The 13,928-nt window shown below is 62.8% G+C and overlaps 1 protein-coding gene across 3 annotated transcripts in view; it reads left to right on the forward strand.

The window, feature by feature from the left end:
* Positions 1 to 491: 491 nt before the first annotated feature.
* Lama5 (laminin, alpha 5) overlaps positions 492 to 13,928 on the forward strand; it is a gene marked incomplete at its 5' end in the record, with an annotated part of 40,265 nt that continues 26,828 nt past the window's right edge. For all 3 annotated transcript variants that reach the window (XM_013507490.1, XM_013507491.1, XM_013507492.1), the window contains 5 exon segments: positions 492 to 644; positions 8,691 to 8,808; positions 9,603 to 9,721; positions 9,812 to 9,982; positions 10,104 to 10,201. In XM_013507490.1, the coding sequence (XP_013362944.1) occupies positions 492 to 644; positions 8,691 to 8,808; positions 9,603 to 9,721; positions 9,812 to 9,982; positions 10,104 to 10,201 (659 nt within the window).

The following is a 13,928-nucleotide window of genomic DNA, read 5'->3' on the forward strand; positions in this document are numbered from 1 at the left end:
CCCCTGTGGCTCTAGCTGCATTGCCACAGGGCCTTTGCACCGGCAGAGGCTCTTCCTGAAGCATAATTCCCCTTACCCTAAAGGTCACACCACTTCCTTAAAGAGGCTGGGCTTCATTTTCCCGCATAAATCAGATTCCTCTCTTTCTCCCAAGTGATCCTACCAGGGGGCTGGGGATTTAGCTGAGCGGCACAGCGCCTGCCTGGCAAGCGCAAGGTCGTGAGTTCAATTCCCTATACCGGAAAAAAACCAAAAAACCAAAAAAACCCAAAAAAACCCAAGTCATCCTTCCAGGCACAAGGCCAGTCTCATGTGAGCCGTGTCTCGTGAATCCAGAAGCAGTAGGCCCCAGCACGTGTAAGGGTGAAGTTGGAGGTGGAGGCCAGCCTGAAGGGACAGACTTAGGGCTCGGGGCCTGGTGGGAGGGTGACCCTAGAGGGGCAGGCATCCCCTTCCTTAGTCCCCTTCTGACCTTACCCTTCTCCCCGCAGGGCCAGTACTGCGACATCTGCACTGCCTCCAGCAGCAATAAGGCGCACCCTGCGAGCCACGCCATAGATGGCACGGAGCGCTGGTGGCAGAGCCCACCTCTGTCTCGGGGCCTGGAATACAATGAGGTCAACGTCACTCTGGACCTGGGCCAGGTAGGGGTCCCTCTTCCTCCAGTGTGGAGGCGGGGGAGGGGAGGGGTGCTGATTGCTCAGCAGGAAGCGGGGAGCCCTGCTGGGCGCCCTGTGTTTACTCTCAGGAATTCCTGGCTGGTGTGGGAGGGGCTGCAGGAATGTAGAGCAGGCCTGGTGGAAGTGGGCATTCCTGGGATACCTGTGTTTCTGGGTTGGTCTCATGGTTAGGGGCTAGGTGCGCGCTCAGGCCGCCAGCTCCAGGCCATCGTGCTTGGCTCTGGGGCTCCTGCGCAGACGTTGGGGATCAGGCCTTTTCCAGTGATGAGCAAGCCTCCCAAGGTGAACAGGACCTGGGGTCCTGATTTCACTCCCGGGCTGTGCTCCATTCACACAGCTGTGCCCCGCTCCTCGAAACCTTCCCCAGATACTCGGCCTTGGGCTCCTAGCCTGTTAAATGGGCCAGCAGTCCTGTGGTCCCCTGGGCCAAGGTTGGGAGAGGGAGGTACATGAGACTGGGCCTGGCATCAGTCGTACAGCCCCAGGCCTGCCTTGCTAGCCCCTACCCTTGAGCCCAGAGCCCGGGTCCTGGCCTGCTGTGTTGTGCTGTGCAGAGGGTCTCTGTCCCTTTCTGAGCCTGTGTCTCCGCTGCAAGTCGAGGTGGTGGAGGGGCGGTGCAGGAGGCTTCTCACAAGCCTGGCTAGAAGGACAGGCCCCAGGTCAGGTCCCCTGTGTCCCCAGCTGGCCGCCTGCCGCCTGCCGCCTGGCCCAGTGGGATTGGCGGCCAGCAGAGGGGTCGAGTCCTAGCAGGTGGCCCAGGGTTTCCAGGTTGCTGCTGTGCTGTGTGCTGCAGTGGGCGAGGCTGGAGAGGGGCTGCACACAGGCTGTCCGGCCCTGCCTGTCCTGGCCCGGGTCTGGGTGGGGCTGGACTACTAGGTGATCTCACTGGTTCACACCATCAGGACTCTGGAGCACCTAGGGGACCCTAGGGCACCCTCATCTCTGGCACAGCAGCAGGGACATGGGAGGAGGATCCATACGTAGAGGGGTAAGGACCTGGTTTCCACGGCAGCCACAGGGTGGCTGCAGAGCAGGTGACAACATGCAGGTAGTGTGGGTGGGGCTGACGGCAACCATTCTGCCGCTCCTGGTCCTGGACCCTCTCTGGGCCTCTCTTTCGGAGGCACTTACCTCATAGCTGGGACAAAGTACCCAGCACCTGCAGGCTTCCAGCCGGGGACAGAGGGGACCTGCCCTTGGGGCCTGTCCTTGCCAGGCTTGGGAGAGGTCCGCACCGCCCCTCCACCTCCTTGGGTTGCAGTGAGGACACAGGCTCAGGAAGGCGCAGAGACCCTCTGCACGGCAGAGCAGGCCAGGACCTGGGCTCGTGTGATTTAGAAGTTCCAGTCCCTGCGTGTTCGGCAGTGTGGTGGAAGGCCTAGGGCAGAGGAGGGCTGCTCTGCGGCATCTTGGCAGCAGAGGGAGGGGAGGAGCCAGGGAGGAGCTGCCCCTTCCAGGCCACGCCCCTCTTCCCCTCTCCGCAGCGTCCTACCGGCGGGGCAGCTCTGACACCCATAATGCAGTGGCCTCCAGGAGTCCCACCTGTGGGGTGCTCGAGGCTGCAGGGGGAACCTCTAGGTGTAAATCTTCAGTCTCCAATCTATAAATCAGGCTCGGAGAGGTCTGTCTTTAGATTATTCCAAGTCAGGAGGGAGTTTCACTATGCAGATGTCCTGTTACTGCAAGCCTCAGTTTCACCAACTGTAAAATGACAGGTTGGGAAGGAGGCCCCCCCTCTTCTTCCCTCCTCCATTCACCCTTTACTGTGCATAGAGGCATCCACGGAGACCCCTGTCTCTCCCGGCCAAGGGGCCGCCCCCGGTGAACCCAGCTGATGGGGCGGGTGAAGGCGCTTCCAGCTCTGTCTTCCTGGGTTCTGTGCTGAGGCGCTGGCCTGGGCTGGGGCTGGGGCTCATCAGGAAGCTCGCCTGGGCTGGGCCAGCTGCCTTTGTTCTGGAAGTGGAGCGGACGCCCTAGGAAGGCAGTGGGGGTGGCTGGCATGGCGCAGAGGGCTTCCTGTGAGGGCAGCAGGCCTGGGGACGGTGGGCTGGGCTGCCTGCTGCTCTAGTTTCATGCATGGGTGGTGGGCGCCCAGCCTGTGGCTTCCCTGCGGGCTCAACTGGCGGTAGCTAGGCCCCTGGACAGGACACTGGGGAGGGCCTGGGCCGGCGCCTTCAGGGTTCTTTCTGCAGGGGAGGGGCCGTAGGAAGAGGCTCCCTGCCAGTGACTGGTGACTCAGGGAGCCGTTTCCTGCGCCCCTCCTGACCTGTTCAGGGGTCGGAAGGAGGTTCTTACATATCTCCTTGGGTCCTCGGGAAGCTTTCGCGGCTGAGTGGTCAGATTGTTGTTGGTTTCCCCTCCAGAGCCTCACGCAGACCCTGGCCCAGGAAACAAGTGTGCTCCAGATGCCGTGCTCAGACCCGTGCTGGGTCTGGACTGGAGCACCCCACCCTGGGCCCGGCCTCACCCTGGCATCCTGGTGCAGTAGGCCTAGGTCTGCGGGTGCAGGCAGGTGAGTTGGCCTGGCTCTGCCTGTGCCCCCTGCCTTTCGCAGCGCCGCCAGGCAGCCCAGCCACGCAGAGACTCTCCCCGCAGCCCCTCCTTCCCTGCTCGAGTCGGTCCCCTCCCCAGGTTGGGCTGGGTGAGGAGTGGAAGGCATGTCGTCCCCTTCCTGGCGGGGAGGCCCCTGGCTTTGTTCTCTCTTGCATGCAGGTGGCTCAGGTGAAGCGGTGGCTTTGTCCCAGCCCCAGAGTCCCAGAGCTGTAAGACGGGAGGAGCCGGGGCAGGGAAAGAGCGGTCAGCGCAGCAGAGACACGGGGCTGGCCCTGGGGTGGGGGCTGGGCTGCTGCGGGCTAGAAGGGCCAGGGTGAGCGGGGCTGTGCCCCCAGGACAGGGGCAGCCATGGGCAGGAGGAGGCGGATCACCCCAGCAGATGCAGTGCTGGGGAGGCACAGCCTCGGTGAAGCCACTGGCCCCTGGATGGTGAGAGTCCTCCCCGGGCACTTGGGGTAACTGAGGCAGAGGTTTGTAAGAAGGTCGCGCCAGTGTGGAGGGAGCAGATCCCAGCGCTGGTGTCCGAAGGAGACACCAGGCTGGCTGTCCGGAAGCCGCAGCAGGGCCCGCTGGATGCCACACGTCCTCGGCTCAGTTTTCTCCTCCAGGAAGGAAGAATGCAGCCTGGGGCTTGGTGGGCACTGCCTGCCGGCCCTGCAGGCCTGTGCTGTCCTGCCCACTCCAGGCTGGCCAGCGCAGGGCATTCTGGGAGGCCTCTGGGCCTGGCTGCTGTTGGCTCGGTGGTTATATGGCTGGGGCCAATGGCATGGCTTCCTGGGCCTGGCTGGGCACTCAGCCATGTGGCCAGTGCCCGGAGATGGTCAGCGGGGTTGTCTAGGGAAGTGACGGGAAGTGCAGCCGTGACCCGGCTTCGGTTACAGCCGTGGCCAGGACAGGTGCAGAGCGGGGACAGGTCCACCCCTGCCTGCTGGGCTCCCGGGGGGGATGGAGTAAGGTGTCCTGGTGGCATACCTGGGCAGCCCCTCCCTACACAGGGAGGTGGCAGTCCCCTCCTGCTGCCTCTCCCCTCCCCCCAGTTGTTCCATGGCCAAAGGAAGTGTTGGCCTGAGGGGCTGCCAGTGCCTGGGGCTGAGGGCCCTCTTTCCCAGCCTGCTTCTCTTGATGCTGCCACCCTGGTCACCGATGCAGGGGTGCCTGGCTCGCTCTGCACACCAAGATGCCCCATCACCCCACCTGGACCCGAGCCCTGGCAGCCAAGAGGCTTGCTGTCTTCTGTTATCAAACAGCCCCCCTTGCAGGGCCTCCCACCGAACCACTCAGGACAGACTAAACTGTTTGGGTTTCGACCGCAGGGTCCCCTTGAGATAAACTCCACTTCCTGTGGCCCTAGGCTGACCATCTGGCCTGATGTGGCTGGGTTACGGGGAGGAGGGGCAGGGAGCTGGGCTGGGCTGGGGTCACTGAGTCCACTCTGCGTCCAGCTTTGTTGTGGTGCAGGGACCCCCGCATGCTTCCCGCAGCAGCTGAGCTCCTGTCCCTGCCCAGCCTCCCACCCTGCTCTGGACACCTGTGAGCTGGACCCCCCAGCAGAGTTAGGGCTCCTGGGTCTTCTGCCCGCAGCAGATTCCATGTTTTTGTTTTTCCTCGGTGGCAGGCTCACTGGGGGACACCTCAGCTTTTCCGCTCCCCCATCGCCTGGGATAGGGTCCACATGGGGCCTGTTTTCCAGCTTCCGGACTGGCTGTGGAGATAGATGGCTGTGCTTATTTATTTACCCGGTTGGCGGCCTGAGTGGGCACCCCACCCTCACCTGGCCTCCCTCACCCCCTGCAGTGTTATCAGTTCTCCATGGGGTCACTGCTGAGGAGGGAGGAAAGGGGTGGGGTGGATCAAGGGGACCCAGAGCCTCCAGGGCCGGCCTGGACATCTGAGAGGATGGACGTGCAGTGGAGAGGTCCAGGTGCCCTGGAGCGGATCTGAGGGCCGCAGGCAGGGCGCTCACCCAGACCCCTGGGGCGCGGAGGGGCTTCCTGCCTCCACCCTGGGACGCTAGCCTGCATCCTGGCACAAGGCGTTCTTCCTGCGGACCCGCCTGAGTCACAGACTGCTTGCTGAGTCACGTCTCTGGTGGGTGGGGCCGGGCCCCTTCACCCCCAGGATGTGCCCTGCGGCTGGCACTTGTGCCCTGCCTCGTCTCCCCAGCCTCCAGATGGTCCCGGCAGAGCTGGGCACTGGGCACGGGGTGGAGCCCTGCTCCCTCTCCCAGCGTTCCAGCCTCAGTCTACCCCTTTGTGAGGCGGTGTCTGAGCCCTGGAGGCTGCTGGCCCTCAGGTCCACGCTCTGTCCCCCATGTCCTCCGGGCCCCCTCTCCTAGTGTGTGACTTCTAACCTAGCCTGGCACCTGCCCCCCCTTTGGTCTTCACAGCACTGGAGTGGACGGTGTGGCCCAGGGCTCCTCTGTGTGTCTCTGCCAGGTGCTGCTGACCTCTCACCTTCCCCGGGGATGGGAGTTACCCCCTCGGGGGCGCTGTGAACCTTTGTACCACTGTGAGAGCCCCCTCCTCTGACCCTTGTCCTCCCTGCCTCTTCCCGCTGCTCTGTGCCCAGGGAGGGGAGGTGGCTTCCCCAGGACCTACAGCCCCTGAAACCCGCAGCCTGCCCCGGACCCCTGCCCTGGCGCTGGCCCCTGTGACCCTGGGGCTCTCACCGGCCCCGTAGGGTGAGGACCTCAGGGGCAGAGCCCCTCCTTCTGGAGCCTTGGGCCTCTGAAGTCAGGCAGGGCGGGGGCAGGGGGCGCAGTGGCTGCTGGCCTGGAGAAGTGCCTACCCCAAAATAGCCAGATTTTTAAAAATAACCAGCGGCTTTTGTTTGGCTTTTACTTTAAAAGACATTTTTTTCCCTTCTACACAGAGCTATGTAGCAGCGGAAAGGTCAGCTGGAGTTGGCAGCGGAGTGGAACAGGGCGAGGAGGGACGGGCTCTGTCCAGGAGGCCGGGGGTCTGGGCCTTTCCCGGTCACGCCAGGGGCCGGTGGCGGCACTGGGAGCAGGGACCGGGCTGGGGACCGAGTGGAGTGCTTAGGCGTCTGTGCAGCTGTCAGGCCTTCGAGTCCAGCTGTTCAGGGCCTTGTCTGACAGGCAGGCTCGGGTGGACAGTGAGCGGAAGGTCCCGGTCGCCGAATGTCCCCCACGGGAGGAGTTTCCATCCCTGTTATCCTGCCCGTCAGCTTCTCGGAGTCAGTATTTGTGAAAGTGCTCTCAGCTGGGAAAAATGCAGGGCCAGCCGGCCAGGGAAGGGCAGAGTGACCAGCAAGGGTGCAGCCTGGGGCTCCTGCTCAGGGAAAGGCGGGGGTGGGTCCCAGAGGCTCAGCTGGGACGTTTAATCTCCTCAGAGCCCTTTCTGGGAGGCTGGGCTGCCAGCAATGCCCAAGCAGCCAGGGTCCGTGTCTGACAAGCCTGAGTCCCACACTCCTGGCCCTCCTCACACAGACCCAGCCCTGCCTGCCATCCCAGCCCCCTAACCCCAGCAGGGTGCAGGATGGGCTGTGGGCCTGCATGTGGGATCCTTCCAGGACTGGAATCCTCCCCAACTAGGCGGGGATGGGAAGATGACCTCAGAGCCTGGCAGCCGCTGAATAGGCCTGTACCCCCACTGGGGGAGGCTGAGCTTGGCTTGGACCTGCATCCCCGCCCCGCCTGGCCTTCCCACCATGACAGCACCCAGATCCTGTCTTGGGGTCCTAGGGTCTTGCCCCGCCTGCACTTGGCATCTGTACTTACCAGGGCTGGAGCTGCCCAGGGTGCATGGTCCCACATGGGCTACCAAGTAGCTTCCGGCTCCTTGGGCTGAGGTAGGGGTCCGTGTAAGCCTTGTGCAAGATTCCTGGGGTCCTGGGCTGTGGGGCTGGCCTGGCCGACAGTATCGCCAGCTGGCACCTCCTGGGGCAGAAAATCCTCTGGAGTAGCGGTTGCCAAGACTCATCTGTCTCCTGCGTTGGTCAGAGCAGGCCCTGCCCACGCGGCTGGGACTCCTTGGTGCCATGACACGCACCAGCAAAGCCGTCCTGCACAGTGGCCCTGTCCCCCGGGTCATTCCTTTTGCTTTGTGGCGCTGAGCACCTGCCCTCAGAGGAAGGTGTGGGAGCCACAGTTCCTGGTCCTGCGAATGTGGGCTAGGGGCTGCCTCTCGGGTACCCTCAGCCCCGCGGGGGCAGACCCCTCGCCTGGAGCTCAGTCCTGTGGTGGGTGAGGGTGAGCCTGGCCAGGTCTCCACCGGGAAGCCGCCTCTTCATGGGGTGTCTGCTGCCTCCCGGGGGGTTCTCAACCCTCAGACAGGGGAGCCCACAGGTGGTCACTGTGGATGGCAGGGGAGGCGATTGTGGTGGGGAAGAGAAGGCTGAGGCAGAGGAGGGACTACAGCAGGAGTGGGCCTGAGAGGACAGGGCTGCGGAGGGCCTTCTGTCCTGGGGACGTCCGGGGCCAGGTGTGGGCGGATGGGCGCTAGTCAGGGAGTGCTTCCCTCCGGAGGCGTCCAGAGTGCCTGCTCTGTGAGGCTGGGCCGGGTGGGGAGCTTCAGTGGGGCTCGCCAAGCCCTCGGGGCAGGTATGTGGCGCTGTCCCAGGTTGCTGCCCCTGGCCAGGAAGATGAGAAAGAAAGCTGTGGCCCTTCCTCGGGTCAAGGTTGGGCCCACACCAGGAGAAAGCAGGTCAAGGCTGTCTGGGCAGAGGCTTTAGGGTTCTGGGGCCCCAGGGAGAGCAGCTTCCTCTACCCTGGGCTGGGGCCTGCCCCCGACCATCCAGGCCGTGTCTGAGCTACAGCCCAGCTCCTGACTGGTTGGGTCCCCCTGCTCCAGTCTGCCAGACTGAGTTCTGGGAGGGCCAGTTTTCCAGTCTGTGTCCCCCAACAGATCTTCTAATGGTAGGGCTGGGCCCCAGCTTCCTCTGTGCTGCTGTGCTCCTGGGGCCTCCGTGGACAGGTCAGCAGAGAAGGCCCTGGAGCAGGTGGCCGGGGTGAGGCTGGGACAGGATCTGTGGCAGGAGGAGCAATCACCTGTCTGGTGTGCTAGGAGCTGGGGCATTTAGGGTCTGATCCTCTGTCCTGGATGGACATCAGGGCTTTGGGGACCTTGGGTTGTGCTTCTGTGTCTGCCCTGGGCACTGCCTGGACAGGCTGCTTCCCCAGTATGCCCCACCCACCTCCACCAGGCCCCACCTGCAGCTACGGAGCCTGAGGGGCCAGGGTGGCCCCTGAGCTCTTTGGGGAGGAGGCTGGGGATCTAGACCTGGGCCAAACCACTTCCAGAATCAAGGGGTACCACTGTCCTCCATTGTCCCCAGCGCAGGCCCTGTCCTGTGGGCCCAGTTGGCCTTCTCCAGCGTTTCTCAGACCGTGGAAGGGCCCACTGCACCCACTGCCATGGCCTCACACCTGTGGGGCAGGCTGGGCCCAGCAGCGCGCAAAGGTCCCAGCGCCCTGAGCCCTTGCTGCCCCACCCACAGGTCTTCCATGTGGCCTACGTGCTCATCAAGTTTGCCAACTCCCCTCGGCCGGACCTCTGGGTGCTGGAACGCTCCACAGATTTCGGCCACACCTACCAACCGTGGCAGTTCTTCGCCTGTGAGTGTCCGGTAGCTGTGGGGCCTGGGACATAACTGCCATTGCCACACTTTCTCAAGGTCCCTGGGTGCTGAGCCTTGTGCTCATGCCTGGCTCTGTGGGCAGGACTGTCGGTGCCAGCCTCCCGAAGGCAAGTGAGAGTGTGTTGGCTCATGCCCCCAACCCTCCAGGCATGACTGGTACAGGTGCTGGTGGTGCCTGGAAGCTCAGAACCATCTCTTGGCTCCTCTGGAGTGGCAGCATAGTTGGGCTGCTTCCCTAGTGATAGAGTGGCCCTGGCAGCTCTGGGCTCACTTCCTGCCAGCTTAGTTGCCTCTGTTAGGGGGCGTTGGAGTCACTGGCTGACCCTGGCCTCGGGCCACCTGGATTGGCTGTGTTGGCAGGAGAGGGTTTCTGCTATCGGACAGGCCTAGTCACATGTTCCCAAGACTGAAGGAGGGCCGGCTCTCTAATGGGCTGCTGGGATTGTCCCCAGGGAGGGGATGAGGGTGGTCATTGAAGAGGGCCACTTACTTTCTAGTGTGTTCTGGGGACGGGTGATACTCTGAGTGGGCTAGCGCAGCTTGTGCCAGTCCAGCCTCCCTGAGCGTGGCAGGGGCCAGGGCACCACCATCTGCCAGAATTCTGCTCTTTGGCTAACAAATCCTGGGGCCAGTACTGTGGGGGGGGATGGCCCATCAGAGGACTCTGCTACCACTTTGGCGAGGTCAAGGGGAGCAGAGGCACTGCTTTGGGGGCCGGGGTCTTTGAGGTGTCCGTGGCCCCTGCCCTCATCCTCCAGTTTATTTTCACAGCCTCCAAGAGGGATTGCCTGGAGCGGTTTGGGCCACAGACGCTGGAGCGAATCACACGGGACGATGATGCCATCTGTACCACCGAGTACTCGCGCATAGTGCCCCTGGAGAATGGCGAGGTGGGCCCTGGGGTGGGGTGGAGCAGCGCGTGGTGGAGGCAGAGGGGTGCCAGTGGCCTCACCCAGCCTGGCCTGACACGCCATCCACAGATCGTGGTGTCCTTGGTGAACGGACGTCCAGGAGCCATGAACTTCTCCTACTCCCCGCTGCTGCGGGACTTCACCAAAGCCACCAACATCCGGCTGCGTTTCCTGCGCACCAATACCCTGCTGGGCCACCTCATGGGCAAGGCGCTGCGGGACCCCACCGTCACCCGCCGGGTGAGCGTGCGAGGCGGCTCCGGGGGGTGGTCCACGAGGAGCCAGCTTGCTGGGAGAAGGCCTGGCTGTGGGGGGCGGGGTGTGGTCAGGTGGCACCACTGCTCACGGCTCTGGATTGCAGTACTACTACAGCATCAAGGACATCAGCATCGGCGGCCGCTGTGTCTGCCATGGCCACGCGGATGTCTGCGATGCTAAAGACCCCTTGGACCCTTTCAGGTGAGACCTGGGCTCCCTGCCAGTCCCAGCTGTCCTCCAGCCTGACCCGGGCGTAAGAGACCTCCTTCCAGTGACTCCTTGGCCCCGTGCAGGATCTGTACCAGACGCCCTCTGGCCGTCTGTCACAGGAGCCAGGCTCTGAGCCTGCTTAGGTTGCCCTGTCTTGAGGGAGGGTTGTTCCATAGAGAGCGGAAGTGGGGTTCTCCTCCCGGCCCGAGGACACGTGGAGGGGAGTCAGGGATGGAGGCCATCAAACCGGCGTGCGCTGGGTGTGGTAACGAACACCTGTAATCCCAGCACTCCGGAGGCTGAGGCAGGAAGATTGTGATGAGTTTGAGGCCAGCCTGGGTTCAAGGCCAGGCTGAGCCTAGTGAGACCCTGTCTCAAAAAACCCAAAATGCCCAGTCTGCACACATGTGTGCCCACTGCTTGCCCAGGTGCCCACTGCTTGCCCAGGCAGCTCTCAGTCACTGTGGGGGTGCCTTCCTCAGCTTCCTGACCTTTCCCCCTGACATAGACACAACCAAGGACAGGGGTCAGGTCCAGGATGGGGTCAGCCAGCACCCCACCAAGCGCATCCTGTGCTCACCCAGCCGAGGGCTCTGACCTCCTGGGCACACTGCACAACTCTGCCCTGGCTCCATCCACAGGAGTGTGATGGGTTCCAGGACCCACTCAGAGCCCGCTGGTGAGGCAGGGCCCAGCTGCTGTCCAGTGGTTTGTACCTGAGGCCGATCCCTGGGCGGCTCTGGTGCCCAGGCTGGCCTTACCTAAATGGCCAGCTGGAGCCTGGTCCTGGGCTCGTGGCCTGGACTCTTCGTCCTCATTCTGCCTGGGGTGGCCCCAGGGCATCAGGTTTTCCTTTCCTTCGTCCCTTCCTCCAGCAGCTAACAGACATGGGGCCCATCTCTGGCACGGGACACCTGTTCTGGGGAGTCGGCCAGCAAACAGCAAGCATGGGCATGGGAGAATGACGTGGCAGGAACAGTGTTGGGTGAGGCTGCCCAGCGGGCCCCCTTGGGGCCTGTGAGGGGCTGCCATGGCCCAGTAGGGCACAGGCAGGCTCACCTTACTGCCTCTGTCCCCTCGAAGTCCTTTGGGCCCTGCTGCTTGCGCTCGGGTGCACTGGGGTGTAAGACCTGCTCTGGGGCCTCTGCTGAGCTCCTCAGCTCCGTGCACGCCCCACTGTGTGGATGAGGCAGTTGAGGCCGGAAGCTCAGCCCTACTCTGGCCAAAGCCAAGCCTCCCTCAGGAGTGGCTGGCAGCTCTGAAGGGGGGTAGCACAGTCACCCCAGGACCCAGCAGGCTGCTTCCCTGGAGCCCTGGGCCCTGGGCCCTGGGGACACACCCTGGGAACCAGTCCTAGCCAGTGCCACTGCAGGCATCACTCAGTTGCCTTGGGAAATTAAGTGCCCAGTGGGAATGCAACTCCAGATGGCTGGGCGTGGAGCCAGCCAGACAGCCCAACGGGCCTCAGAGGAGCCGAGGATCCTGGGCCCGGAGGGCCGGGGCCTGCCCTCACCTGCCAGGAGAGGCGTCGTCACCCTCCCTCACCGTGTTCCTGAGAGCCCTGAGCCCAGCCCACCCTGTGGGGGTGTGGGGCAGTATAAGCTGGGCATCTCTCCCAGAACCGCAGACCCCAACAGAAGTCTGTCACCATGGCCTGCACTGTGTACTCCTGTCCCCAGACCAACCAGTGTCCCCTCTGCCGCTCCCCCGGGGGAAAGGCTCCGTGCCTCCCGCTGGCTCTTCTGTTTTTGCTTTGAGACAGAGTCCTGCCATGTCATTCAGGCTAACCTTGGACTCCCAGTGATCTCTCTGCCTCAGTGTCCAAAAGCTGAGATGATGGGCGTGTGTCCCCAGTCCAAGCTGGCCCCTTTACCTGCACTGCCCCTGCAGGGCATCATCCACTGTCACTGCACCCCCGGCCCTGCCTCCGACCTCATGCACCTCACTCCCGCCACGCTGACCACTGTTGGGCTGCCTGCCTGCCCTCTGCTCCTCAGATCGAGGTCCTGTGTTCGGGTTCTGCCCGAGGCGCCCTTGCGTTTCTCTCCATTTCTTGTCCTGGTGGCCCCTACTGTTTCTCAGGCCTGCTTGACAGTGAGCTGCTGTGCTGCCTCTGAGCGACACCTGGCCCACGCCCAGTGGCTCCTGGCTGTGTGCTGTTCCTGCCCAGGAGCAGCACGTCATTCCCTCTCCAGTGCCCGCCAGTCACGCACTCATCTGTGTTCTCTGCTCCCCGGGACTCTTTTTTCTGTTGTTGTTGTTTTGGTTTTTTCTGGTACCGGGAATCGAACTCACGACATTGCGCTTGCCAGGCAGGCACTGTGCCGCTGAGCCGCTGAGCCGCTGAGCTGAATCCCCAGCCCCTCCCCAGGACATTTGTCCTGTTCCCCAGTGCATCCTGTCCTGGGTGGTCACCGTGACCGTCTCGGGCGTGGTCTGCAGTGGCTGCGCCCCAGGCACCGCTGTGGGAGTCTGTGCGGCCAACTGCAGTTCCTGGTGGCTAATGCATCTCCCCACACCTTGGGGGAGGCCTCAGAGCCTTGGCCTCTCGCTGCTTTGGGAGGGTCTGTTGTCGCTGTGGTTCATCTCCGGGTGTGTGCCTCTTGGTGGTTTTCTGAGAGCTCGTTGTCCTCTGTTCTGCAGATCCACTCAGCCCTGTGAATCTGTCTTCGTTAATTGAGACCACGACCTCTCTGTCTCTGATTCTCCCTCTGTCCCTTCTGCCTCCTCTCCTGGGACTCCCACTAGACTTGGGGATGCAGGGACAGCTTATGTCCCTCTGTCGCAGGCCCCTCGCAGCTTCCTCAGCGTTCTGCCCATCTGGCGGCGCTGAAAGACCATGGGGTCTTTCATTTCATAATGGTGTTTTCTACGTCTGGAAGTTCTGTCTGGTGCTTTTCCTATCTGCCTATGCTTCTCCTTCCTCCCTTCCTTCTATCTTTCCACCTTGCTTTTTGTGCTGCTCGGGATGGAACCCAGGGCCTCAAGCACGTGAGACCAGTGTTCGCTGCTGAGCTGCACCCCCAGCCCCCACACCTGCTTTTTTGTAGCATTGTGTCATCTCGTGTTTTGGACGGCTTTGTTTATAGGCAGTTTAAACATGCCGGTACAGCTCCTGCCAGACCGCCCCACTACGCAGAGCTCCTGGGCTCTGGCGCTGCTCTCTGTCATGTCTGCAGGCCCTTCCCCTTTGTGTCTACAAGGCTGTCCTTCGCAGGGCCTTCTCTGTATGCTCCCTGTTGCCTAGACGGGAGAGGCCTCATAGGGTAGCTCTGCAGAGCTTTTACCAAATACCAGGGAATCGCCACCACAGCACCACTTCATATCACCTCCTTGTGTTAGTTTAGGGGTCCTAGGCCATGAAGATAATTGAGAAATGAGCACCAGCTGTTGGCCCCGGGGTTCCCACCCTCGGGGTTTGGGGTCAGGACGCACGGCTACTTGTTGATCACCTCCGCTGGTAGCAGTGTGTTTCCTAATTCCTCTTCTGAGGATATGGCCTTTCCAGATGTTCCTGGCCTCTGAGGGGAAACAGCATTGATCCCTGAGGCCCGGAGGATGCCGTGGCTAGCAGGTTTACAGTTGGGTGGTTTGAGACGCAGGCTGGCTCCTAGGGTCCTACTCAGGAACTGGGTGGCTCAGCAGCTGGGAGCTCAGAGCTCCGTCTGCTCCGTCCTGGCAGAGTGGCCCAAGGTGTGGGTGCAGGGCTGTGGCACGG

This window comes from Chinchilla lanigera, unplaced genomic scaffold, assembly GCF_000276665.1.
Source record: "Chinchilla lanigera isolate Chin_1 unplaced genomic scaffold, ChiLan1.0 scaffold00127, whole genome shotgun sequence".
NCBI classification, from domain to species: Eukaryota; Metazoa; Chordata; class Mammalia; order Rodentia; family Chinchillidae; genus Chinchilla; species Chinchilla lanigera.